This window comes from Rhinichthys klamathensis, unplaced genomic scaffold (genome assembly GCF_029890125.1).
Source record: "Rhinichthys klamathensis goyatoka isolate OS25496 unplaced genomic scaffold, OSU_Roscu_1.1 h1tg000121l_1, whole genome shotgun sequence".
Taxonomy (NCBI): Eukaryota; Metazoa; Chordata; class Actinopteri; order Cypriniformes; family Leuciscidae; genus Rhinichthys; species Rhinichthys klamathensis.
This window is the reverse complement of record NW_026606658.1, coordinates 906,399-931,462: the sequence shown is the minus strand read 5'-3', so window position 1 is coordinate 931,462 and position 25,064 is coordinate 906,399. Positions and strand designations below refer to the sequence as shown.

The 25,064-nt window shown below is 36.6% G+C and overlaps 3 protein-coding genes and 1 long non-coding RNA gene across 5 annotated transcripts in view; 1 reads left to right on the top strand and 3 right to left on the bottom strand.

The window, feature by feature from the left end:
* The window catches only part of gucy2cb (guanylate cyclase 2Cb), a 54,791-nt gene extending 46,414 nt beyond the window's left edge, over positions 1-8,377 (bottom strand). The window contains exons 1-10 of one of the 2 annotated variants that reach the window (XM_056255446.1): positions 8,166-8,377; positions 7,494-7,600; positions 7,329-7,396; positions 3,785-4,000; positions 3,552-3,673; positions 3,288-3,387; positions 2,989-3,094; positions 1,852-1,993; positions 1,682-1,764; positions 1,454-1,574 (exon numbers count right to left, since the gene is read on the bottom strand). In XM_056255446.1, the coding sequence (XP_056111421.1) occupies positions 1,454-1,574; positions 1,682-1,764; positions 1,852-1,993; positions 2,989-3,094; positions 3,288-3,387; positions 3,552-3,673; positions 3,785-4,000; positions 7,329-7,396; positions 7,494-7,600; positions 8,166-8,370 (1,270 nt within the window). In that variant the 5' untranslated portion in view covers positions 8,371-8,377. Of the gene's footprint in view, positions 1-1,453; positions 1,575-1,681; positions 1,765-1,851; positions 1,994-2,988; positions 3,095-3,287; positions 3,388-3,551; positions 3,674-3,784; positions 4,001-7,328; positions 7,397-7,493; positions 7,601-8,165 lie in introns of those variants that run through there. The other variant, XM_056255447.1, reaches the window with a different exon arrangement.
* A 2,093-nt stretch (positions 8,378-10,470) lies between these two features.
* csdc2a (cold shock domain containing C2, RNA binding a) lies at positions 10,471-12,817 on the bottom strand. The gene is made up of 3 exons (XM_056255363.1): positions 12,608-12,817; positions 11,160-11,282; positions 10,471-11,059 (listed from the first exon to the last, which is right to left on the bottom strand). Exons 1-3 carry the CDS (start codon positions 12,781-12,783, stop codon positions 10,897-10,899), a joined length of 462 nt encoding a protein of 153 aa, XP_056111338.1. The 5' UTR covers positions 12,784-12,817; the 3' UTR covers positions 10,471-10,896.
* Positions 12,818-14,749: 1,932 nt separating this feature from the next.
* Positions 14,750-15,708, top strand: LOC130088608 (uncharacterized). The gene is made up of 2 exons (XR_008807482.1): positions 14,750-15,488; positions 15,537-15,708. It is a non-coding gene; the product is annotated as an uncharacterized LOC130088608 (long non-coding RNA).
* On the bottom strand, positions 15,032-25,003 carry aco2 (aconitase 2, mitochondrial). The gene is made up of 17 exons (XM_056255445.1): positions 24,911-25,003; positions 23,616-23,758; positions 23,172-23,430; positions 22,909-23,001; positions 21,268-21,426; positions 21,020-21,170; positions 19,025-19,129; positions 18,850-18,941; positions 18,651-18,756; positions 18,404-18,561; positions 18,202-18,275; positions 17,175-17,286; positions 16,775-17,053; positions 16,510-16,701; positions 16,289-16,421; positions 16,069-16,190; positions 15,032-15,911 (listed from the first exon to the last, which is right to left on the bottom strand). The coding sequence occupies exons 1-17, from the start codon at positions 24,944-24,946 to the stop codon at positions 15,780-15,782; spliced, it is 2,346 nt and encodes a 781-aa protein (XP_056111420.1). The 5' UTR covers positions 24,947-25,003; the 3' UTR covers positions 15,032-15,779.
* Positions 25,004-25,064: the final 61 nt, after the last annotated feature.

Here is a 25,064-nt window from a genome sequence, read left to right as displayed (position 1 = left end):
CATTTCTAGGCGTGTTCCCCGAACCATACCTTAGGAAGTTGCTTATGATATACCTTCTTATGTGCGACGTTACCAGGTACTGTCTGAATTCTGAACCAGTGGTGCTGAATTGGTTGACATCGATGGCTTGAGAATCAATTATTCACGCAGGGGCTGCTTCACTGCGTTATGTGAGAAAGCGGTATTCTTTATAAAAGAACCACTTCAGAAATAGTTGAAATTGCATTTATTAGGACTCATGGGATATTATAAAAAATAATCCAAACTATCAGAACCTATAGCCAAGCCTGCATATTTTAAAATTGTATCATATATTGCTGCCACAATAACGGCCCATTTCAAATGCTTTCTTGTCTTTCCCATTTTTGTTCGCTGAGGTGAAGGTGTGATGAAATATTGTTCTTGTAAACACTTTCCAGCATTTCAGGCCCCGGGTACATCGTGCGTAGGTTACTGTGCTCGGCAGTGATCAAAAAGGATTTAAACAGTGACTTTTGAATCTCTTGTAAACTAGATGTGGATTCGGACGGCAATTAAATAGGCTACCACACGACCTTGGTGTTTGTCAAAAAACAGTAGGTAAATCTGTATACAATAAAAATCACCGACTAACCCCTGTAAATGTTGAAAATACCGTACGGTCCCATGAGAAACAATTACCGTCCGAATAGAGCTTAACTGGCAGCAGGCCTAGCCTATATGCTTTCACTGGCCGTTGAAAGCGCTCCGCGGACGGCGCCGTCTTTGATTTAGCACCGCTATTCCAATAGTTTGAGCAAACTCCCCACCGCAATCATTCCCTTTAAATAGACTATTAAGCCTTTACTGCATAATGGTTTTTCAGCTGATGTACCTTTGGATAATATAATTAAAAATCTAACAACAATCAGTGACAATTTTATTCTTTGCATGAAAACACTTGAATTAGCCTAATTGAACACTGTTGGTGTATTGCAACTTCAGAATTATATTCCTATAGACTGTCAACAGTGATAAGGTATAGTATAGTTAGGTATAACTTAAGAACGTTGTAGCGTTAAGAAGGTTTCGGGAAATCCAGGTTACGAAACTCGCATTAGCCTACTTGTAATGAGACACAAACACTGACACAAATATGTTACAAATACAAATGTATTAACAACATAAGTTGAACATTGAACCCTAATGTGGGCTATATAACTGACAAGAAAAAAAGATAAGAAGAAACATAGTTATGGTTTTTCACTGTAAATTAAGATTTCTTTTTTTACTTGCAAAAAGTGTGCATTTAACAGCATTTTACTGTAAAATCACATGAAATGACCCATTAGATCTATTACAGTTTTCCACCATATGGAGTAATGGAACTTCTTTTAACAAAATAAGAGGATTTTACCACAACATTTTTACAGTTGTTTTTTTTACCATTAAAATTACAATCACTTGATTTTTAAAAGTGATGGAATCCTCATACCTTTTGAATCTATTAATCGATGGTCTTCAGGAAGTCTGAGTTGAGCCCAAATGAAGGAAGGTTTGCTGTCTATTAGCTGTGTGTGGTTGGTGGAAGTGTTGAACTCATAAAGAATGTTGTACTAAAGTACAGAAGAGGTAAGTTTTAATGTCCAATAATCACTTTATAGTTTTCTAAAAAAAAATCCATTCTGTAAATAGAGTGATATATCTGAAATCTGTGGCATACCTCATTGTCATTGTTAGTGTAGATCAAAGAAAATATCAGATCCCTGTCACCATATTCATCCAGCTGATAATCTCCTGCTATGCCTGTGGTTTGGATTTTTCCAATCTTAATTATCTTGTGGATCTACGAAAGCAACTACAACATTATAAGACATGGCTGAAGGGTTTCACCTTTGAAAGAAACGTTTCTGAAGTAGTTCATGCTGACAGACTCTATATCCTGAATTTCTGAGAAGGCTGTGTTCCAGATGTTCCTCATCACCTGTCTGAACAGCAGCACCGCATCATGATATGCTGCAATATAATCATTCATCTGCACACAGAACAGTGAGGAGATGAGAGTTAGTACTTCTAGATCCAGAAGAGGAAGCATGTAAATGTGAACACTGTGCAATAACACACTACAAAATGACAAAACGGACAGATTTTTGAAGCTTTCTTTTATAGTATAACATTACATAAAATGTGAAATTTCATCATAACAAATAGAAATGATTGCATAAGTGCAATTGACAACCTAAATAATGAATAAAATAACAATAAACTATTTAAATATTTATTGTGTGAAAATGATCTATATCAGATTTTAAAAAGGTATGACTGTTTTACAGTTGTGGCAAACTTATGCAACAAGCATTCAAACACACTTGGGTTTGGTAAGATTTTTTAATCTTTTGAAAGTCTCTTATTCTCACCAGTGCTGTATTTCTTATATGAAACATACAGTAAAAATAGTAAAATATTATTACAGTTAAAAAAAACTGCTTTCTATTTTAATATATTTTAAAATGTAATTTATTCTTGTGATGCAAAATTGAATTTTATCATTTATCATTACTCCAGTCTTAAGTGTCACATGACCGTTCAGAAATTATTCTAATATGTTGATTTGGTGCTCAAAAAACATTTCTTATTATTATCAATGTTAAAGACAGTGGTGCTGCTTAATATTTTTGTGGAAACCGTGATACAATTTTTTTCCGGAATTCTTTGATGAATAGAAAGCTCAAAAGAACATTTATTTCAAATAGAAATCTTCTGTAATCACTTTTGATTTGTGCATTTTGTTTGAAAGTATTAATTTCTTTTCAAAAAAATCTTGACCCCAAACTTTTGACCGGTAGTGTATATAAAATATATATTTCTTGATTGATATTTATAAATGTGTATTTAATAGACATAAATGCAAGCTATGAATTAAATATAGCAAGAAAAAATGTCATTTCCAGAATGGTGATTAGAGAGTGCTGGAAATTACAATGGGTTTTGGCCTGTCAGGACAGAGATCAATAAAAACACGGTACCTACCGTGTTGTTACCAGAAGTGTCAATGGTGTATTGTCTTGTGTTGGGCATTGTTAACACCAGGACATTCTTCATAGCATCGTTAGATGACCCATTATAATATCTGTCGCTGTGAGAGAAAGTTAGTATTGTTTCTCACTTACAAATCCCAGTCTTTCTAGACTCTTTAAATTAGGAGATTAGCATAGTTATATATATCTCAGTTAGCTGGCTAACCATGCGCATTAAGTTAAGTCAAGATCAGCAGATATCATAGAAAGCTCTAGCTTAAAGAAAGCAGGAATTGAAAGTGAATGACTGACTTGTAAAGGTCAATCAGAAAAAAAGCAGTTTCATCATCAAACTCCATAGTGCCGTTCTTCAGATCCATGATGTCATCAGGTGTCCCACAAATAATGAACACTGTGAAATAGAAATAAAGTAACAAAACAAATAAAAACACACTTCAACGTTTGACTTTTTGAATGTAACAGTGGAACATTTTGACCAGTGACACAAATATTAACTTATAAATTACCATAAGTAAAACATTTACAAACTAATATTCAAATAAAATAAGTTCTCACGGTTGCTCTCCCGGTCATGGTTGGCCAGAGCTTTACTGAGCTCATCCTCTTTTCGTAGAACCACTAATTTCTTTAATCTGGTGGAAAAGTTGCCTAAACCCACTTCCAGAGCATTTATATACCTACAGACAAGACCCAAAAATCAGAAAGCCACAAGGGAATATTCCTATATTCCTTCATGAAACTCTTCTGTTGTTGCAAACTATTAATGTACAATATCACTACATACTCACCAGAAACAGTCCTCTGTGAAATTCAGTTTCTTGTATACATACGCTGTTTCCCATTTAGGCTTGATAGGATCTTCGAAACTCCAAAAGTAAGAGAAGAAGCTGGAGATTTTTCTCGCTGGAGGCAGAAGGCGAGTCAGATCTCTCTTGAAGTCACAAGACAATCCAAAGCTTCCTGCTGATATGATGGGCATGTTGAGGTTCAGACCGATCTCCAAACTACAAAAGTGGCCGAACGAACACATATCAGGTGTTGAGTAAACTCAGTTTTGAATAGCAATGAATTGCCCCAAAAACATCCATTTCTTAAATTGACTGACAGGTCCATTATCTTTTCAGTGAGGTCAACATGTTGTTCCTGTTGTTGCCATCATATACTACAACTTTGTGTCACTAAATCATTTTTTTTTGTTTTTTTGGTTAACAGTATCTGCCTGATGAATAAACATAAAAGTACATTATCCCAAAAATATACTCATACGGTATTATATTGGAAAATGTATTATTGTAACGAGGTGCGATGAAGCTGAGAAGAGGCGCTGGATCCAAACGCAATGTGGCTTTATTAAACAGGTTACGAACTTAGACAGGAACAGGATACAAAGACTCAGAAACAGGAATAACCAACATTAACATCAAACATTCAACAACTCACAAAGACAGGGCAGAAACACAGGGCTTAAATAATCATAGACAAACGAGCTAACAAGGAGGCGTGGGAGATCAGAAACACCTGGGATAATTAATAGACAAGACAGGGAACCATAGAACATGACAGGAAACAAACCCACATCGTGACATGCGCGGCCTCGGCAGGGCAGACGTGAAGCGCGGGCTCGGCTGGGCTGACGAGAGGCGACGAGAGCTCGAGCCTCCGCGGGTAATGTGAACTCGGGAGGTGTCGAGTAGAACAAGCCCGTAATAGAGGACAGATCATCCAAGGAGCAAGCCTGAGCGATATACCGGTCAAGAGTCCAGTCGGTAAAATATCTTAATTTGTGTTCCGAAGATGAACGAAAGTCTTACGGGTTTGGAACGACATGAGGGTGAGTAATTACTGACAGAATTTACTTTTTTGGGTGGACTAACCCTTTAGGTTGGTCAAAAAAACGACTTGCATTTTATATAGATTTAGGCCTTGTCCACACGGACACGGGTATTTTTATAACCGGAGTTTTACCTACAGCGTTTTTAAAAAAAATCCCGTCCACACATGCTCGGTCTCCGTCTACATGAAAACGTAAAAACACGCTATCAAGCGCGGTCAAGAGCATGCCATGCCAGCAGGCGGCGATATAAACATTAACCGTAAAGCCACGTTGGCCAATCAGAAGCGCAAATCTGACGTCAAACACAGCGGGTAACGGCGCAAACTCTGACGTCGCAAGGCAAAAACCCCGGTTTCACTGTCTACACGACAACACTGTAACCGGGGTTTCTGAAAATCCTCACCCTGGCAGGGGTTTTCAAAAATGTTCGGTTTCAGTGCGTTTTCGTGTGGACGAACGGCCGAACCGCGTAAAAAAAGTCACGGTTATAAAAATACCCGTGTCCGTGTGGACAGGGCCTTAAACTACTGTCATGTTCTATGGTTCCCTGTCTTGTCTATTAAAGCTGCAGTCCGGCGTTTTTCCTCTTTGTCGCCATCTCTGTTCGAAATCTGCAATTGCAATCATTTGCGGAATTATCAACTTTACGTGAGTTGTACTTCAACACCCTCGACAAGGCACAGCGCGGATGAACACAATGTTTGAGCAGCTGTCAATCACCGCGGCGGTGTGGATACTGGCATTCAGAATCACAGATTGTTCTTTTTGGAAGTATGACCAACATAAGAATTTTCACCGGAAAATGTCATCTGAACAAGTAAGAAACATCCACCTTTGTTCTGGTTCTGACATTGCAGTAAATCACACTGATTAAATCTAACAATCGCATATAAGTTATCATATTACGCAAAACCGTGCAAAGTATACTTTGTTCTCACATCAGTGTTTCCCCTACCATTGTTTTACGACCCCCGCCCCCCCCTAAATTGCTGACGAAATCCAGTCATAAAAAATAAATTTACTGTAGCCTATAACGCGGAATTTCATGGAATTTGTCAATCTTTTGAGGAATAAATAGAAAGCAGTTCAGTATACACTTGAAATCAAATCGCGATGTAGACAAGTGTGTGTGGATATTAAACCACAAAGACAATTTAAATACGAATCCTGCTTGTTCTGTGTGAATGAGTGGTGCCGCCGACGCGCAGTTTCATTTACCACACACACACACACACACACACTGAAGCACGTGTGACGCTTGCGCTGTTTTTTTTTTTTTTGCCTATATGAAGACACAAATGCATAAACTTCCTCTCCAGGCTCTAGATCCACTCCGAAAGTCACTTCGTGATCATTTAACCGCTTCATTTGAGAAAAACTATCATTATGACATAAACACACAAACTCAAAAGGTCTTCACGGCAACCCGTCAAAATAAAAGTTCGGTTTAACTTGACAGAAATATATTACAGTTGTACAGTAGAATTTAGATATGTCCCAATGCAATAATACTAACACTAATCCAAATAAATTATCATCAAAACTGAATTTAAGGAATAATCCATGTTTTAATTTTTACAGTAAAGCTCATTGTGCAGCACGTTATTTGACAAAAAGTTTATTTAATTTCATATGATTAAAACTGATGATAAATGATAAAATTTGTGTTTTATGTCTTCATTTTATTACCAGAAAAAACACAACACAGAATTAGTGTGAATTTTTTTTTCATATTTTTAAAAAAATGTTGTATACGTTTAATGATTCATAATACACTATTTCAATTAATTAGACATGCTTTTTGATTGCTAAAAAATTTACACCACGTATCCGTAACACGCCCGCTCTGCAACACTAGCAGTCCTAGGGGAAACACTGCACATTGTTAATGTTAACAACGTCAGCATCGCGTGACTACATGTAATGTCCTTCCGATATGTATCCTTGTTTTCGCATGGGTCCGGTTGCAGTCTCTTTTTTTCTGTAGCCACTCCGAAGTCCGAACGAAGTCTTTTGCATTTTACAGCGGGTGAATCTCTAGTTGTCACTGGTGATTGTCGTTTGAACCTTTCTGGATCCGCCATCAAATTGATAAGTTTAATTATATCAAGTGCTGTGAGAAAAGGCTATAAATCTACACCTCCAGCATCCTCACACGCAATATAGCTTATACTAGCCGAGACTCCTCCTTTATGTGTACAGATGTGACGTAATGACGCAAAGACATGCTCGAATTTCCCGCGGAAATCCACCAGTACCACTGGAATTAAAAACATTATTACAAGCTTACCGCTTTGAATCGAGCTAAGGCAAGCAGATAGTTTTGAACACTGGCTGGTTATGTTTTTTCTCAAATATGTGTTTTGGATCATTTTTAACCCCAAACGGACAGCAGCTTTAAAGTTGATTCCTAAGGAGGCAGATAGCATGAACTAAAACAAGAAAGCAAGGAAGTGTACAATACAGACAAATAACTGTAAAAGCAAAATCTGACATACTCAACCATTTGGAAAGTGGCATAAGTGCAGGTTGGTCCCAGTAGAGCACATCCCTCCTCCCCTGCATACTACAAAAGAAATCACAACAATCAGTGTAAACCTTATATATCCTATATTGTAGCTTCTATAAAGTATGTCAGAGGAAATAAAAGACTCAAAACTGACCGCAAGATCATTTAAAATTTCAACTCCCTCGCAGGCGCTACTGGTACAGCCTTTTTTTTGGAAGTAAATGGTTTGAAACCCTCTGAACTTCACTGATAAATCCACACCTTAAAAAAGTAGAAAAAGAAACAAATTAATTCCTTAATTATTCAAATACCATTCAAACCATGGTATTGATTGAAATATGAAATTGAACTAAATTTCATATTTAAACAATATTAAGTTGTCACTAAATCTTGTTTTTGTTTTACATAACTTTAAAGGGATAGTTCACCCAAAAATGTTACAATTTACCCACCCTCAATTTGTTCAAAACCTGTATGAGTTTCTTTCTTCTGTTGAACACAAAAGAAGATATTTTGAAGAACGTTGGTAACCAAATAGTTTCAGGTCCCTATTTACTTCCATAATATATATTTTTTTCATACTATGGAAGTCAATGGGGACCAGCATCTGTCTGGTTGTCCATATTCTTCAAAATATCTTCTTTTGTGCTCAACATAAGGTAGAAACTCATACAGGTTTTGAACAACATAAGGGTGAGTAAATGATGACAGAATTTAGATTTTTGGGTGAACTACCCCTTTAATTATGTCTTCACAAGACTGTAATTTCTGATGGTGTTGATTAGTTCCTCATATTCTATAAAATGTTGTTAGGATTATACTTTACCATCTTTTGAGTTGATTACAGAATCAGATTCAATAGCCCTCATCACCGCAGGCTTCACAAAATTGATACTCCAGGGCGACACGTCGTCATCCAATAAAATTACATTCATCAGAAGAGTGCCATTAAAACAAGACTCTTTCATGAAGTGACTTTGCTTTAGTAAAGCCCACGATAGACATGCAAATAACCAGATGTAATAATCCATAGTCTAATGTGAGGAAGAAAGACAAAGACGCCGCCCAATGTAACTGATTTTCATTATGTTTCAGTTCATAGTTTGTATTGTCCAGGTCTTTCCTGAGTTTTTTCCTGCAGACTTCATCATATTTATGTGAATATCCCAAGAATGGAAACCACTAATAAGGTTGTTTTATCCAAGCTGGTCTTTTGTCCTAGACAGGCGCACTTTCACACGGATCACTTTGCTCTCACCTCGGCGTGTTGCGTGTTAATGAACAACATAGTCAGTGGCCGTGTCCCAAACCCTAGTGAGCTGCCTACAAAGACAGCATTTATAAGCATCATAGGCAGATTTTTTTTTTTTTTTTTTTGCTGTCTAGATTGCAAGTTCACAAGGCTTGCTCACACAGTTACGGTCAGAGCGAAAGTTTTGGCCTAATATTCTCATAGAGGTGCTCTTATAAACATACAGTAGCCTACATGGGTAAGTAATCACATTTTTGTTAAAGCAACTGAAGCAGAAGCTCTCCGAGTCTATTGAACACTAGTGTACAAAGAAAACAACATGTTTAGGACGGTGAGAAGAGGAGTGAAGGACAAAGGTTGAGCCATAAAGCCATCGTCCCGTGATAAATGGATGCGTCATTAGCGATCAGAATGAAGCACCTGTCCTGTTTGTTTTCCCAGGTAAGAGGAGGATAATAAATTTCTCCTGGTGATGCATGATATGATTTGTTGTGCGTAGGTTATTTGCGTGTCTATTTTATTGTATTTATTTTAGGCATATTAAATACATTATAGCCTATAAAACATTTTTATTTAAGTTGTATTTAATTTTAAAGTTTAATTTATCCCCAGGAGGACTGTGTAGGCTACTGTGTCTTTCAACTTACAGGCAACTAAAAACGTTGTAAATAAATGTAGGTAGGCCTACACTTCTCATCTTTTTTCTTAAATGTAGGCTACTTGAATGTGCCACGCTTTCCAACACGTTTATGCACTGGGTGCTTTCCCTCTGTAATGGTTTATCATCAAACAATAGTCATGGCACTTCATATATTTATGATTCAGTTTCATTTATGACTTCTGAGAAAAATCTGAGAAGTAAATCTTATTTTAATCTCGATCAAAAGACGTCAGCAGACATAAGTCATTTTTTCGGTTCTCTCTTCTCTAGCTAACTTTCATTCATTGCACGTAAATGTGTAATTATATACAGTTAGTAGTTGTTTCTTTGTAGAATTGCCCCATAACTAGTTGCTGGTTTATGAGCTGAGGGTGCAATATAAAATGTATGATTAAAAAAAAAGTAAAATGTGTGGGGAAAAAATCACTATCCTTTCATAGTTTTTTGTTGTTGTTGTATTGCATTCCGTTTATTGTTTTCCGCACCGAAATTTAAATAGTCTTGCATTTTTCATGTGTAGTGCTCTCTTCTTTGACAGTATTTTATTAGCTATTTCCACATAACCACAATCTCTAGTTCTCATGATGTACTGCTCCCTCTAGTGGACATCTGTACACGTCACCTAATAAAAAACCCACCTCTTGCTTCTCTTCTGCCAAAAGATGGCACTACATCACTCAACACATTTATTGAATTCATGGCTGTACTTTGACATTTTCAAGGGAACAGTTTTGGTTTTGACACTGGATAATAGCGTATAATATGTGTATTTTGTTTTTCATTTTATATAGGCCTATACTTTATGTATATTTGATATGCATGCAGTAGGCTAATCAGTGAAAATTGTATAATTATTTTTTTTATATTCAATTATTTATTCGATACATAATATTTTAATATTTATTTTCATTACTGATTTGGCATTTACCTTTGCAATCTCAAAATCCACAGAGATAAATTATATCTCTATAAGCACTTTATTTACATAATCTGAGTGGAATTTAAAAATGTTACAATTTGACAAAATCTGTCCAGGAAAAACTTAAAAGAATAATCTCAAAATGTACAATTTGTGAAAATAACACTGCATTGAATGATTATGTTATTTCAATTTTATTAGAATTATCATAAGAAGCATTGTTCTTGACAAAATTAACAGATTTTTGTGATTTGTTACAGAAAACGAATACCTATCAATTACAAGTAAAGAAATGGAAGTTTTCATTGATGTGTATTAATTTATTTTAGGAAATCCGTTTTACATAAATGACTTAAACATACTCAGCACAATGAAATCAAATGCCTCTGTACATAAAATAAAAATAAATACATAATTAAGTACATATAAATGACAAATATTCAAACAAGGGCAAACACTGCTGCTCACAGTTATGTTATGTTATGTTCTGGCAATGCTATATCAAAGCTCAGCTGACTTGCATCCCAAACCATTTTCCAAACAGACCTCTGACCAACTTCCTGTTGCTTATTTGCCAGGCTGGAGAAAACAACAGTTGCATAACCCTAATTACTATTCCATCACTATCCTACTTACACACAACACCATTTTACACCAGCATGAGCACCGTGAGTTAAATCCCTTCCTTTATCTGTTTATTCCTCTATTGGGCTTGAATGTGTGAGCTAGGAGCTGATAACTTGCCCAGACCAGGTCTCATGCTTCCTTCCGGAAGAAAGGTTGGTGATCACCACATCAACAGCTTGGAACTTTATGTTCTTGGGAGGAACAGGACACACTTTGTAAGTCACCTCATCCCCCTCCATAGGCACATATTCACCCTCAATACTAGGTAAAAAAGAGAACTGTGGTTAAACAAATAGATGCTAAAACTACAAGTATTTTTTATATTGCATATTTCTAGAATTATATTTGTATATTCACTTACTCTGAGATGTGAACAAATATGTCTTCTCCTCCATGGGAGGGGTGAATGAATCCGTGACCTTGTGACCTGGAGAAGTTCTTGCAAATGCCCTTGAAGACGGGTCCAGATTTGGCTCTCACCGATCTGACAAAACACCAGAGGAAAACGTCTCTAATCAACTAACATGACTCCTTTTAGTAAATAAGAAGAGCAAAACATCTCTTTATGTTTTGTTGAAATGAACAACAATATATGGTGCACCAATACTTTTTTTTTTCTCAATACATCCATAGATTCTCTATACAATAACTATTATTTTTTATATATTTCAGTGTCTGTGTCGGGTTTATGTTTTGTCATTATCTTGTGTATTTAAGCCCTGAGTTTAGTTCTGTCCATTGTTCTGTATTGTCTTTGAGTTGAAGCCAAAGCTGTTACGTTGTTGTACTCCTACGATTCCTTTGTTTTGTTTATTAATAAAGTTAAACTGGCTGATATTAAGATCTACCTCTCTCTGCTCCTTCATCTTGATCTCCAATATGGCAGACTGTTAGCCAATGCAGAACAAGTTTAACTATGGTTTTACTTCTGCTTTTGACAAAAGTAAATAATCATTATTATATTACAACAATAAAAACCGAGAATGCATTATATTTTATTAAATAATAAAAACCATGTCATTTAATAATATAAAATAATAAATATTATATAAACATTTTAAAAATATTATTTCTTATAAATATTATAAATAATATGAATTATTTATATTATTTATAAATACTAAATTACATTATATAAATAGGATGTGCAAAGATTAATAGCATCCAAAATAAAAGTTTGTGTTTACATAATATGTATGTGTACTGTGTATAATTATTTTGTATATACAAATACACACACTTACATGTATATATTTAAGAAAAATTTGCATGTATATACTGTATATATATTTATATATAATTTATATTATATATAAATATTTTATGTAGAAATAACATATTTTTCTTAAATATATACATGCATGTGCGTGTATTTATATGTACAAAATAATTATACACAGTACCCATACATATAATGTAAACACAAACTTTTATTTTGGATGCAATTAATCGCAATTAATCGTTGGACAGCCCACATATTAAACATAAAAAAGTAAGATTTTTTTTTTCTGCGTTGATTTGAAGTCTTAATGGTTACAAAATGTATTTTCATGGTTTCATTTTATTTATTTATTTGCTTTGAGATCTTTAAATTGATTAAACTGTTATATGTTTTTCACTCTCTTTGCACTTATCGGTAGACCCAATACTGAAGAACAAAGTAGAAGAGTGTCAATATTAGTAAAAAAAAAAAAAATCTATCACCAACGTTAAAGTGAGACAGAATTTAAAAATCATTCAAAATCCTTTTTGCACTACCTTTACACAAAGTATATGAAATATTTTTACACCGTTAACATAGGTACTCACGCTGAATAGGTGCGTGTGCGTTTGGTTGGCAGTGGGCTAAGAGGTTCCCCTGTCTGATGCGGTTTCCTCTCCAAGACATTACTGCCTTCCCTCAGGAAAGGTAATGAAAGAGAGACGGGTGTATGTGGGCAGTGCAGCTTTCGATCAGATGTAGATGTGCTGTCTGAATCAGCCATTGGTGTGAAGTTCACTGGAGATGAGATGAGGCCTCTGTGGTTTGAAAATGGGTTAAATCAGGGAGAAAATAAATAACATTTGTATTTGTATGTATGCATGTATGTATATATAAATACAAATGTTATTATATATATATATATTATATATATATAAATATTAGTGCTTGGCAACGATTAATTGCATCCAAAATAAAAGTTTGTGTTTACATAATGTGTGTGTTCTGTGTATAATTATTCTGTATATATATAAATACACACATATGCTGTGCATGTATATATTTAAGAAATATTTCCATGTACTGTATATACATTTAAACAATTTATATTATATATAAATATTTCATATATAAATAAAAAAAATTTCTTACATTTACGTGCATGTGTATTTATATAAACACAAAATAATTATACACCGTACACAAATGTATATAACAGTATATGACAAAACGGTTTCTTCGAAATATCCAGACTGATTTTATCCATCCAGTCTGATTTGATCAGCTTTTACTGTGTTGTGTTGTCTTTGCCCTCAAATCTGGGTGCAGCAGCTGCATCGGGATTCGGGACCACATCAGATCGTATTACTTGGGGAGACTGTTTTCCACCATCAAACTGTTTCCTTTTCATTGTTTTCCAATGCACCACTGGTTTCTGCCCCGAATTCTAAGAAAGGCCAAGCATCTGTGTACCGCAGACTTCATATCAGTCTAATCGACAGTGACTAAACTGCGATTACGTGCGCTTTATTACCATACTATCAACCTGCGCTCAACAATGCAGGTTGTTGACAAACGTCGAGGAATTACTCTCAGCTTCTACAGTAACGTTACACAGCATGCGAAACCATAACAGTAAAGGCGTTTTCGATCAACGCTAACATATACAGACAGGATAGGAAAATACAATAGGATAATGATGAAATTCTTACCGTACTGTACGTTATAGTGGATACCAATTTGTTGGTTGTTATCTCGAGCGCCGCGAAAACAAATATATCTAACTTACATAGCTACACTAGAATCCACTATTAAATGTCTATCATTCGTGGTCCACATATGCACATATTCGACTCAATGGACCCTAGCACACAATAAATGAGGTTACGGGTGGAGAGGGAGGGACACCCCATCAAAATTGAACGCGTGAGACGCGACGCGACAAAACAAAAACGCTCCAATTATAATCAACGACACTACGCTGCACGCGGCAGAATAATGACGTCAGCCTTCAGTCGTCAAATCAGAGGGCCCATAATGTCATACAGGCGCGTCCTAGTTGATTTTGACGCGTCGCTATGTAGATGTGATGCTGTGGGGTTGTTATTTATGTTTCTTCTTCATAATATTTAAATGTATTACAGTTCAGTCAACGGTCTTTAAAGACCGATACTTTATAATATCGAGGGATTAAGAAGAAATTAATCACTATAATCAGAACAAAATTATATTGAACACCAATGGCTCCAGGGACCACCAGGGGCCTGCAAGGGAGTGGTAGTGGGTCCATGGAAAGGTTAAGAGAAAAACAGAATAAAAATGCAAAAATAAAAACATGGCAATTTAAAAATGTAACCGTAGTTAAAATATTTTTAAAATACTACTTTACACATTTATAATATTACTTTTTCACAGTATAATATTTAGCTGCCTTTTAAATTTAAGGATGGGGTTCCCTTGCACAAAGATGATCACATTTGGGGGTCCATAACATCTAATCCAAAATATTGAGAACCTGCATGCAAAGCTATATTATGTATTGTTTACCAATATAGGGTGTACAATATAATGTTGCGGAGGAAAAAGGCATGAGTCTAATACATACATTAACAAAGACTTAATTATTTGAAATGGCTTTTATTTTATAACCCACTGTGACTGATCAGCATTCATTTCCTCACAAACAAGAAAAAAAAAGAAAATAATGGAGTTATTACCTAGAGGCTGTGTTTGTGAGCTGTTACGAGCTGCAGTAAAAGTTCATCTGATGAGCAAACATGTTGAGTCAGACAAAGCTAGTAATTTACACCTTGGTGTCTTAGTAGTTGCTATTGTCTGCTGGTCAGAGTGATTGATGTCACTGCTTCGACATGGGTACAGCTCTGAATGAAAGAAAAGAAAACAACCCTACAAAAAAGGGCACTCAAATATACAGAAAAGGTGCTCAAGAGGTTGGAGTTCTGATTACTGACCAATTACTCAATAACTGTCATCCAAAACACTTAAGATAATGCACATCCAAGATTCTTTGCAAAGGTTTATAAATAAGCATTATGTTTAAAACATGAACAGATTTGACCTGCTGTGCATTCAGTACAGACATATTTGATAGATTTTGGTGTTGTAAATGATATAATCTGCCAAAGTTTGACTAACAGGCATAGACAAGTCACTCTGACTCAGTAAGAATTAGCGACATGAACAATAACTGGTCAAGTTTCAAGCTTCCATGAACAAGAAAACCAATTATCATGAAAAGTTGAAAAGCAGTTGTTAGAATGGTGTGAAATAAGATATCATTCCATCAAGAGAGACTATAACAGGACAGCAAACTCACAAGCAGCTCTCATTACAGTTAAGTGTAATATTTCAAATAACAGAAATTAATAATCAACAGTTGCATGAACACCTGCACAGAGAATTGGATGGTTTTATGAATTAAACACTGGTGTCTCCCTCTAACATGTATGTGCTTAGCATCTTTTGTAGGTTAACTTATTTTTTTAATTCTCCATTCTGTAATAAACACAGGCCCAGCTTGAAATTTATAAGCATTACAGTTGCTAAACTTCACATCTTTTATCTGCCCTGCAATATATTATATAGATTTGAGAAGTTTGTGTATTGACATGACTTGTCTATGCAGTACAGTTTTGAAAATGTATTGTGTATACAGTTCATAATTACATGAGAGCATTTAAACCTTTCATACACATACCAATCCACCTGCTTGATGCATAACCCCTCCCACATATGTATATCGATGGCCAATCACACTCATTACTGCATCTCTTTCATTCTGTTGAGGGCGGAGCCTGCCTTGAACCATTCAATCTGGGTTTCGTTGAAGGTGTGGTTCAACTCAATGGTTTCCGAGCTTCCGTCAATGTGCTTGATGATGGCATTAAGGGGCTAAAGGAACAATAGATTAAATAGATTTTTAGCGTCATGTTTGTGGGCTCTCACATTTTAAAAATCGGACAAGACTTTAAAAATCTTTTAGTGTGGGCCAGCCTTAACACAAACCAGTAAAGATAAACTAGAAACTGTTTAACAGAATAGGTCTTACCTTTCCAGGGGCAAAGGTCTTAAGCCCTTTAATGGAGATTTTATCGTCTGGGCGGATTTTGTCGTAGTCAGCAGGATTGGAGAAGGTGAGGGGCAGCAGGCCCTGTTTCTTCAAGTTAGTTTCTGTTGACAGTCATGACAGATTCATTCAAATCAATTGCTAAATGAGACGCTTGGCTTCAAGCAGGGAATAAAAGGTGTTTGCATTCAAATTCACTTACCATGGATTCTAGCAAAGCTTTTCACAATGATGGCCCTCCCTCCTAGATGTCTGGGTTCCAGAGCCGCGTGCTCTCTGCTGGAACCCTCACCGTAGTTCTCATCTCCAACAACTATCCATGAAACATTGTGCTTCTGCAAGTGGGGAAATTACAGACCATCCAGAAATCGTTATGAATACAAATGCTCTCAATATGACAAATATAAAAAAAGAAGCATTTACTTTGTAATGGCGGGCAACATCAGGGACGCCCCCAAACTCTCCAGTTAGAAGGTTGCGAATTTTATTGACGGCATCGTTCTCAGTATTAACGGCACCAATGAGAAGGTTATTGGAGATGTTATCGAGGTGGCCACGAAACTTAAGCCAGGGTCCAGCAGCGCTGATGTGGTCAGTGGTGCACTTTCCTTTCACCTGACAGAATGAGTTACATAGTTCAGAGTGATATTGAAAACCAGAATTTCAAACATCCATGACTAAAACTTACCTTGATGAGCACTTGGAGGTCCTCAAGGTCTTTCCCACTCCATTTGTCGAAGGGCTCGAGCAGCTGCAGGCGGTTGCTCTGAGGGTTCACATCTACTTTCAGACCAGACCCATCAGGTGGTGGGTGCTGGTAGGTGTCCTGACCTGGGTCGAAGTCACGAGCAGGAAGCTCATCTCCTGTGGGCGGCACCAGTTTAAACTTCTCTCCGTTGGGGGCTGTGAGAAAGTCAGTCTCAGGGTTGAAATTCAGAGTGCCTGCAATGGCAAGGGCTGTGACAATCTGCAACACAAATGATATGAAAAAGTGAAAAAATAAATAAATTGCCAAGACTTCATACAAATGGTTTTGGGGGGAAAAACATTCAGAGATTGTAGCACATTTGTGAGCAGGTGCGAAATACCTCTGGTGAGGTGACAAAAGCATGAGTGGCAGGGTTAGCGTCATTTCTGGCCGTGAAGTTTCTGTTGAATGATGTAACAATGGTGTTCTTTTCTCCCTTCTTAACGTCACGTCTGCAAGAAAGATTTTTTATTGGTTTATGATATGGCTTTATTACATAGCTTTATTACACAGTTCTTTGAATTACTTCATTCTGATTGGACAATCGTGGAATTTACGTCAAATATTTTAAAATGGTCAACTATGAACGTTGTCCCAGGCACCTGATTTTTCTACTTTCATATCTCTCATGTGACTCAGAGCTCTCAACCTTCTCACATAATACAACGAGTCAACTGAAATCAATTTCATAGCCAATATTTTAACAAGTAACCCTGTATTACCTTAATTTAGTCATTTAATACTTACACAAACAACTTTGGGACAGTAAGGTCATTAGGTAGGTTTATTTATTTATTTTTTACTTTTATTCAGCAAGGATGCTTAATTTATAATTTACAGTAAAACACTTTTAATGTTGAAACAGATGTTACCATTTCAAATAAATGTTCTTTTTAACTTTCTATTCATCAAAGTACCTCAACCTCTTGAATACCTGGGAAACCTGTTTCCACAAAAATATTAAGTAGCACAACTATTTTCAACATTAATAATAAGAAATGTTAATTGAGCAGTAAAATCAGCACATTAGAATGATTTCTGAAGGATCATATGACACTGAAGACTGGAGTAATAATGCTGAAAAAAATCTATTTTGCCATCACAGGAAAAAATCAGATTTTAAAATGTGTTAAAATCGTAATCAAAGTAATTGACAATAGGTCATTGAATTATTTGAATATAAATGTACACCAGAGGTTGTAATGCAGCCATGATCTGAAGATTGGTTCATCAACCAATAAACAGCCCTGTAGTATAAATTGTTTTAATATTTCACAATATTATATACCCCAAACTTTTGAACGGTAGTGTACAAAAGAAAATCTACAATGTTGAATTAAAACCTGCGTTGAAGACAAATACTTTACCTGTCCCACTGACCAATGCAGGGTCCACAGGCATTAGCCAAGACAACTCCACCAACATCCCTCAACACTTTGGCCTGCAGGTAAAGAAACACATTCAACTGTTAGACTAAACGCAGAACAATCAAGTCATTTGGACGAACACACAACCAATTTCAAGCTATTTCAAATAATAAAATCCCCGGGCTCTCCAAATCAGACTCACATAGCCATCTCTCTCAATCGTGGCACGAATCTGCTCGGACCCAGGGGTAATCGTGAACTGGGCTTTGCTTTTGAGTCCTTTGTCGAGTGCTTGTTTGGCCACGGAGGCAGCTCTGCCCATGTCCTCATAACTGGAGTTGGTGCAGCTTCCAATCAGACCTGTAATGTTCATGGACAGGGAGCAATTTTATAGAATAATAAAAGTATATCAATGACCATTAAAATGGGGTGGACTCTAAATCACTGACCAACTTTAACATCCAGGGGCCAGCCATTTTTCTCAGCGACAGACCCGATGTCTGAAACAGGGTGGGCCAGGTCAGGAGTAAATGGGCCATTGATGTGAGGCTTCAGCTGTAAAGGAGGATAATAAATCATGTTGAAGTGAATTTTTAACACTTAACTGTAAGATGCATTCAACTTTTACCTTAACTGACCTGCTCTTACCTCACTTAGATTAATCTCGATCACCTGGTCGTACTGACAACCCGAATCAGGTACCAGTAGATCTTGATTCTCATTTGATAGAGCAGCGATTTCTGAGAGGGAAAAGTAGAATGAGAGGCCGAACTTATGAAGCAACAGTTGAATTATCCATTGATGAGAGACTACCGCTGCTTACCTCCACGACCAGTCTTCTCCATGTATGTCCTCATACGGTGGTTGTAAGGGAACACAGAGGTGGTGGCTCCAATTTCAGCACCCATATTACAGATGGTGGCCATTCCTGATTAGAAAACCCAAAAGCATATTCAGATTTTACAATGACTGATATAACACTCCCTCCTTATGCCACCAACACAGTACACGATTTTAGGCCCGATTTTGAGCTCGTCGGCAGTTCATAGAGATCGCAGCAACAAAAAAAAAAGAAAGATTTGAGGCACCTCAGCGATTGTTCATGCGGGTGATGACAGCTATGTTTAAATGATCAAAGAAATGACCTTAGAGAAGCCCTGGTGGCCGAGAGATATTTAGTAGGTTAAATAACTCGAAATTTCTGTAATAAAAAATGACTAATTAAATTTAATTAAAGGAGCTGTATGTAAGATTGTGGCCAAAATTGGTACTGCAATCACTTTCAAATTACTGTAGAGCTGTGTATCCCCTCCCCCTCCCCCCTGACTCGAGGTTGCCAGATAGGCTGCAGGATCCAGCAGGAACATAGGCTGCTACAAGGAGCTTTCAACTAGAGCAGAGCTGGCAACCCGGATGCCGAAACACTACTGACTTCGTGATTGGTAGATAGGTGGAGGGTGGGGCTTCAGGCCAAAACACAAGATGACAACATCAACATCAGTTGAGGGCTGCAACTTCACTTTTTAAATGACAATATCGTGGCCGTACTACTGTTGTCAGTGATATAAGTATTTGAAATGAACATGATTTCTTAATGTCTAGAGACACATCAGGGCCATTTTATGATTAATTGAAATACATTTCTTACATACAGCTCCTTTAAGTACAAACTGTAATTAAATATCTAGAAATGTCTGTAATTAAATGTCTGTAACTAAATGTCTGTAATTAAAGTTCTGTAGTGTGAAATGTTTTTTGACAGGAACTGACATGGAGACAATAATGTGACAAGACAGCAATCCGACGACTTCAAAGGTCCTTTAGTGTTTGGGTGGCATGAGGGAAATTAGAAACATCCAAATTGGACTTTGTGCATTTGTGTTTCACAGATTTACAAGTGATTTAAATCCCATCTATATTCTACGGAACCCCTAAGGGACATGGTAAAAGGAAAAAAAAATATGAGATGGGAGGAACAAATATTTCAATGCTTTTGCGTTCTCTCGCAAATGTTTGCGTTCCCCCGAGAAATATTGAGTCCGCACACAAAATGCTTTGCATTCCCTCAAGAAATAATGCGTTCTGTCACAAAATGTTTTGCATTTCCATGATAAATATTGAGTTTCCTCACAAAATGTTTTGCGTTCTCCTGAAAAACTGCATTCGCTCACAGAAAATGTTTTACATTCCCCTGAGAAATATTACGTTCTCTCACAAAATGTTTTGTGAGCTAACACAAAGTTTCTCTGGGGAACGCAGAAGCATTGAAATATATATATTTTTTGAGTAGTATTCAACATGCCTGTTTTTATTCACTCAACATATAAAAATGACGAAGCAAATAACACACTGTTTGTCAGCTAATTGCCATCCTCTGAGAAATCTAATTCCATCTGGACAATAACGTCTTAACGCTTCTCATTCATTATGACCTTCGTTGAACACCATAACTAAAGTTAAATTTATCACTGCACACTCTGGTGCACTATAATTGTGTATTTCGACCTTACGTTATGGATACAGACTTTCAGCTCAAAGTAACAGTTGACCAAATGAAGGAAGGACAGTTAAATGCCAAAATTGCTCAAAATGGTCACTGTAATAGCAGCTACAGGTATGATCCCTAACTTAACTACCTTATGTAACCCTACCTTACCCTAATTATCTTAATTAACGAATTAAGTTGTTGATGCTTATATGAATGATGATATATATGAAATGGCACGATGATATATGAAATGTCCAATATTAATAATTGTATCTCAAAAATTATTTAGAAAATTAATCCAATCTAAATATTGCTTAAGCAAGTTTTCACCTGTGCAGGAGATAGAGTCCACACCAGGGCCGTGGTACTCCACAATGGCACCAGTGCCACCCTTCACAGTCAAAATACCAGCAACTTTAAGGATGACATCTTTTGGTGAGGTCCAGCCAGATAATGAGCCTGTTAGTTTCACACCGATGACCTGGAAAAGCAGATAGAACCTATAAATATACACTTCCAGTTGCCCAATTTTAGATAGCAAGTGTAAAGTCCAATGGAAACGGGCAATAGCAGCTTACGTTTGGGCACTTCAGCTCCCAGGGGATGCCTGCCATGACATCAACAGCATCAGCTCCACCAACTCCAATGCAGATGGAGCCCAGACCACCACCATTAGGGGTGTGAGAGTCTGTACCAATCAACATGACTCCTGGGTACGCGTAGTTCTCCAAGATAATCTTTAAATATAATAAAGGAAAAGAAAAGGTTGATTAATATTGCTTGCTGTGATCAGCTAAGAACAAAAAAGGAACATGACTTCTCTCATTATTATTATTATTTATAATGTTTTTAATCATTTAAATGGTCAAAATTAAAGCAAAGAAACATTACTATTGCAATATTATTGTGATAATCAAATAAATACAAATTGGAAATAATAATATTTTACAGAATATCAGTGACATCACAATATCCCACTAGTATTTTAATTTCTTAATTATAAAGTCTTAATTTATTTGCTTTCAAACGTTAGAGATTTTATTGGGACCAAAAACGATGGGGGACCTTAAATCATTTTTTTATTGATAACAAATTAGTTTAAACGAATTGGTAGTAAACAAATCGCATAACAAATTTGATAAGATGGTTGGCACGTTTCCCTCAGATTTACGTGGGCTCAGGCCGAAAAATAAAGAATGTATAAATATGGAAAAATCACATCCCTGATACTCGGACTTTTAGTATTAATTTTAATTAAGCAATTTAAGGGTGCTCTGATCATGATTTTTGGGCCTGATCACCGATTACAGATCACTGGAAGCACTTTTGGCTGATACTGATCAACTGAAACCCATCACTGAAATAAATAATAGGCCAACTAATCTTAACAACAACAAAATTAAGAGATGAGAAAGTATCATGATTTGACAACTCATTATTTATCGGCAAGCAACATGTACAACATATTCCATTCCCTTTCTTAGAGGTGATCAGGAACAGCTTAGAGCTTAACAAATAAAGAATTCCTGTGAAATATATAATAATAAACAACAACAGTGTTTATCAACAGAAAGTAATAAAATATAAAACACTACATAGTCTTCACTGTATAAATTAAATATAGATTAATGTCTGTTTAGGAATATTAGGCTGCTGTCACTTTAAGACCGAATGCTCGGATCCAGTATACTGTGCTGTTACACATGCAACTTATTTCCCAACTGTTTATGTTCACATAAGTCGATAGTGTTTAAGCGAATACTCACCAAGCGGGGCATTTTGACATATTTCTGTTTGTATTTAACCGTTTAGGAACGAACTCGAAGTTCAAAGCTGACTTTGCTTGCCCGTGTTCCACTCCGTCTCGGAGTGAGCGCAGAGAAAGCCACTTGGGGAACAGTATCTCTTTCGCGGCTTAATGCAGTTTTAATAACTCTTTTTATTATCGAGCACATCCTGCAGTTTAGCAACAGTAGACTGTATTTTGTAACAATCACTGATCTAGCTAATTTAGAGAAGCAATTTTAGCTGCGCATAGCAAAATTGTCTCGCGTTATCTGATCAACCTTTATCGGCCGATAACGTTTGGCGCCCGATCAATTGGAGCATCCTTAAAGCAATTATGTGTACATCTTATGTGAAATTTAATAGTCATGGACAAACCACCTGAAAAAAGTCATACTGGTTAACAACTAGTCAAACGTTTTTTTCTCCAGTACCTGATGGATGATCCCAGAGCCAGGTTTCCAAAAGCCAACACCATATTTAGCCCCAGCACTAGCAAGAAAACTGTAAACCTCTTGATTCACTTCCTGGTTGACAGCGAGAAAAGGAATGAAATAATGAAATAAAGGAATAAAAACAGTGAAGAATAAATAAATAAAATATCTTCTTTTGTGATATTTTCAGAAGAAAGAAATTCATACAGGTTTGGAATACAAGCAAATCATTTTCAACAACATCCCTATATGGCATCATTCACCTTTGCTTTCTGTAGATCTTGGACTCCTCCGGTCTGGGCCTCGATAAGATGGTCACAGTGGATGGTGGATGGCACTGCCACTTTTGGGAGTCCACTGCTGATGAACTGCAGCATGGCCATTTGTGCTGTTGCATCTTGCATAGCAACTCGATCCGGTCGCAGGCGCAAATATGTGCGTCCTCGAGCGATTTCCTGTCCAGCCGGGTCATCCAGATGGCCATAGACAATCTTCTCTGACAGGGTGAGAGGCCGATTGAGTCTGGAAGATGCGATTTCACATGTAAAGCACTTGGAAAAACTCACAGGATTTTAAACTAACCAATTGCATGAAAAAAAGTATTTTTCTTCTGTAAAAGTAAAAAAGAGCCACTGAGTCGCCTTATTAAAGATAAGAAGGGCGGAAGCAAATAAAATTAAGTGTAAAATACTGTAATGCTTTCTGACCTTTTGCGCACAATGTCAATATTTGAGCGAAGCTGGTCATAGTTGACGCAACTGCTTGGCTCAAAGCGGCTCATGGCCACCTGGGCCTTTGCGTTGAGGGCTGCCGCCACATGAAAGCGGCGGGCACCCTGACCCAGAGCGAGCTGAAATAAAATAAACGGAATCAGTACACAAAAAGCTGAGACACAAACTCAGAAATCACATAGAAACAACTAGACTATAATATAAACAGGGTTCCAACATCTTTGACCAATGAAATTCCATTATATTTCCATGACTTCCAGATATTGCTCCCTTGAAGAGGACATTTTAGAGGATTAAATACTTTTGAGAACATCATAAATAATAATAATCATCTGTATTTTCTAGAGAAAAGTCTATGACTTCTTGGGATTTTGTGTACTTTCATGCCTTGAAATAAGTTGTAAAATTCCCTGATATTGTAATGAAAGTGAGAACTGAAAAATACATTTAAGTTGACATACACAACAAATAAATATATCGTATATCTTGTCAAATAAACAGTAAATAAATATATATAGGCCTACTCAATCTTGACCTGAACACACTGTCATACATGTGATGCCTGCATCCATGACAGCATCAAGGTTATATGTTGTTGTTTTTTTAACCTCATGTGGACAGAAACATGTTACTGGATTGTTTGAACTCCCGTCATATATGTTTTTAGGCTCATATTATTAATGACGACATCAGTATAGATTACCAGTGTAACGTTATTGTATTTTTGAAATCACAGCTGCTCACTTCGCTCATTAAGATCAGACCTCAGGTGTAAAGTTATGCCAATTTAAGAATGCATATAATAGTGTTAGATAGATACAAATGTAATCATTTGCTTTCAAGGATTCCATGACGTTGTCATGTAGCGGTGTCACTAGTTAATCTACACCGACAGCGCCGTTATCCTCACTACGCTGTTTTAACCTTGTGTTCACCTTGCGACTAAAACCAAACAGCCAGACATGAAAAATACACAATGACCGAATCAATGAAATAGCTGTGAGTATTTCTGGTTTCGTGCTTTGGCTGTCTTGTATCAAACAGCTGGAAATAAAGATTTTACGCCATCGGCGAGGCAAACGCGTCTGCTATGACATCCTTGGCCACAATGACCTGTGAGCACTTGATGAGCAGATTTCAGCACACAAACAGTCAGATCACTCATTGCGAGCAGCTCAAACTGCCAAACACAGATCTGGGCGACATTACTATACGAATTAAAAAATCCAAACCATGCGTGTTGACTAGATAACATTTAGATGTTCATGTACCTGAAGCCGGGCGACGGTTAAGCAGTAGGTTGCCATTTTGTTCACTGACAAAGATGTGACGCGAGAATATGACGTGCGGGTATAAGAACTCGTTGTCTTGGAAGGATGTTGAAATGTTTGGATCTAATTGTGTCTTATTTTAAAAGACCAACAA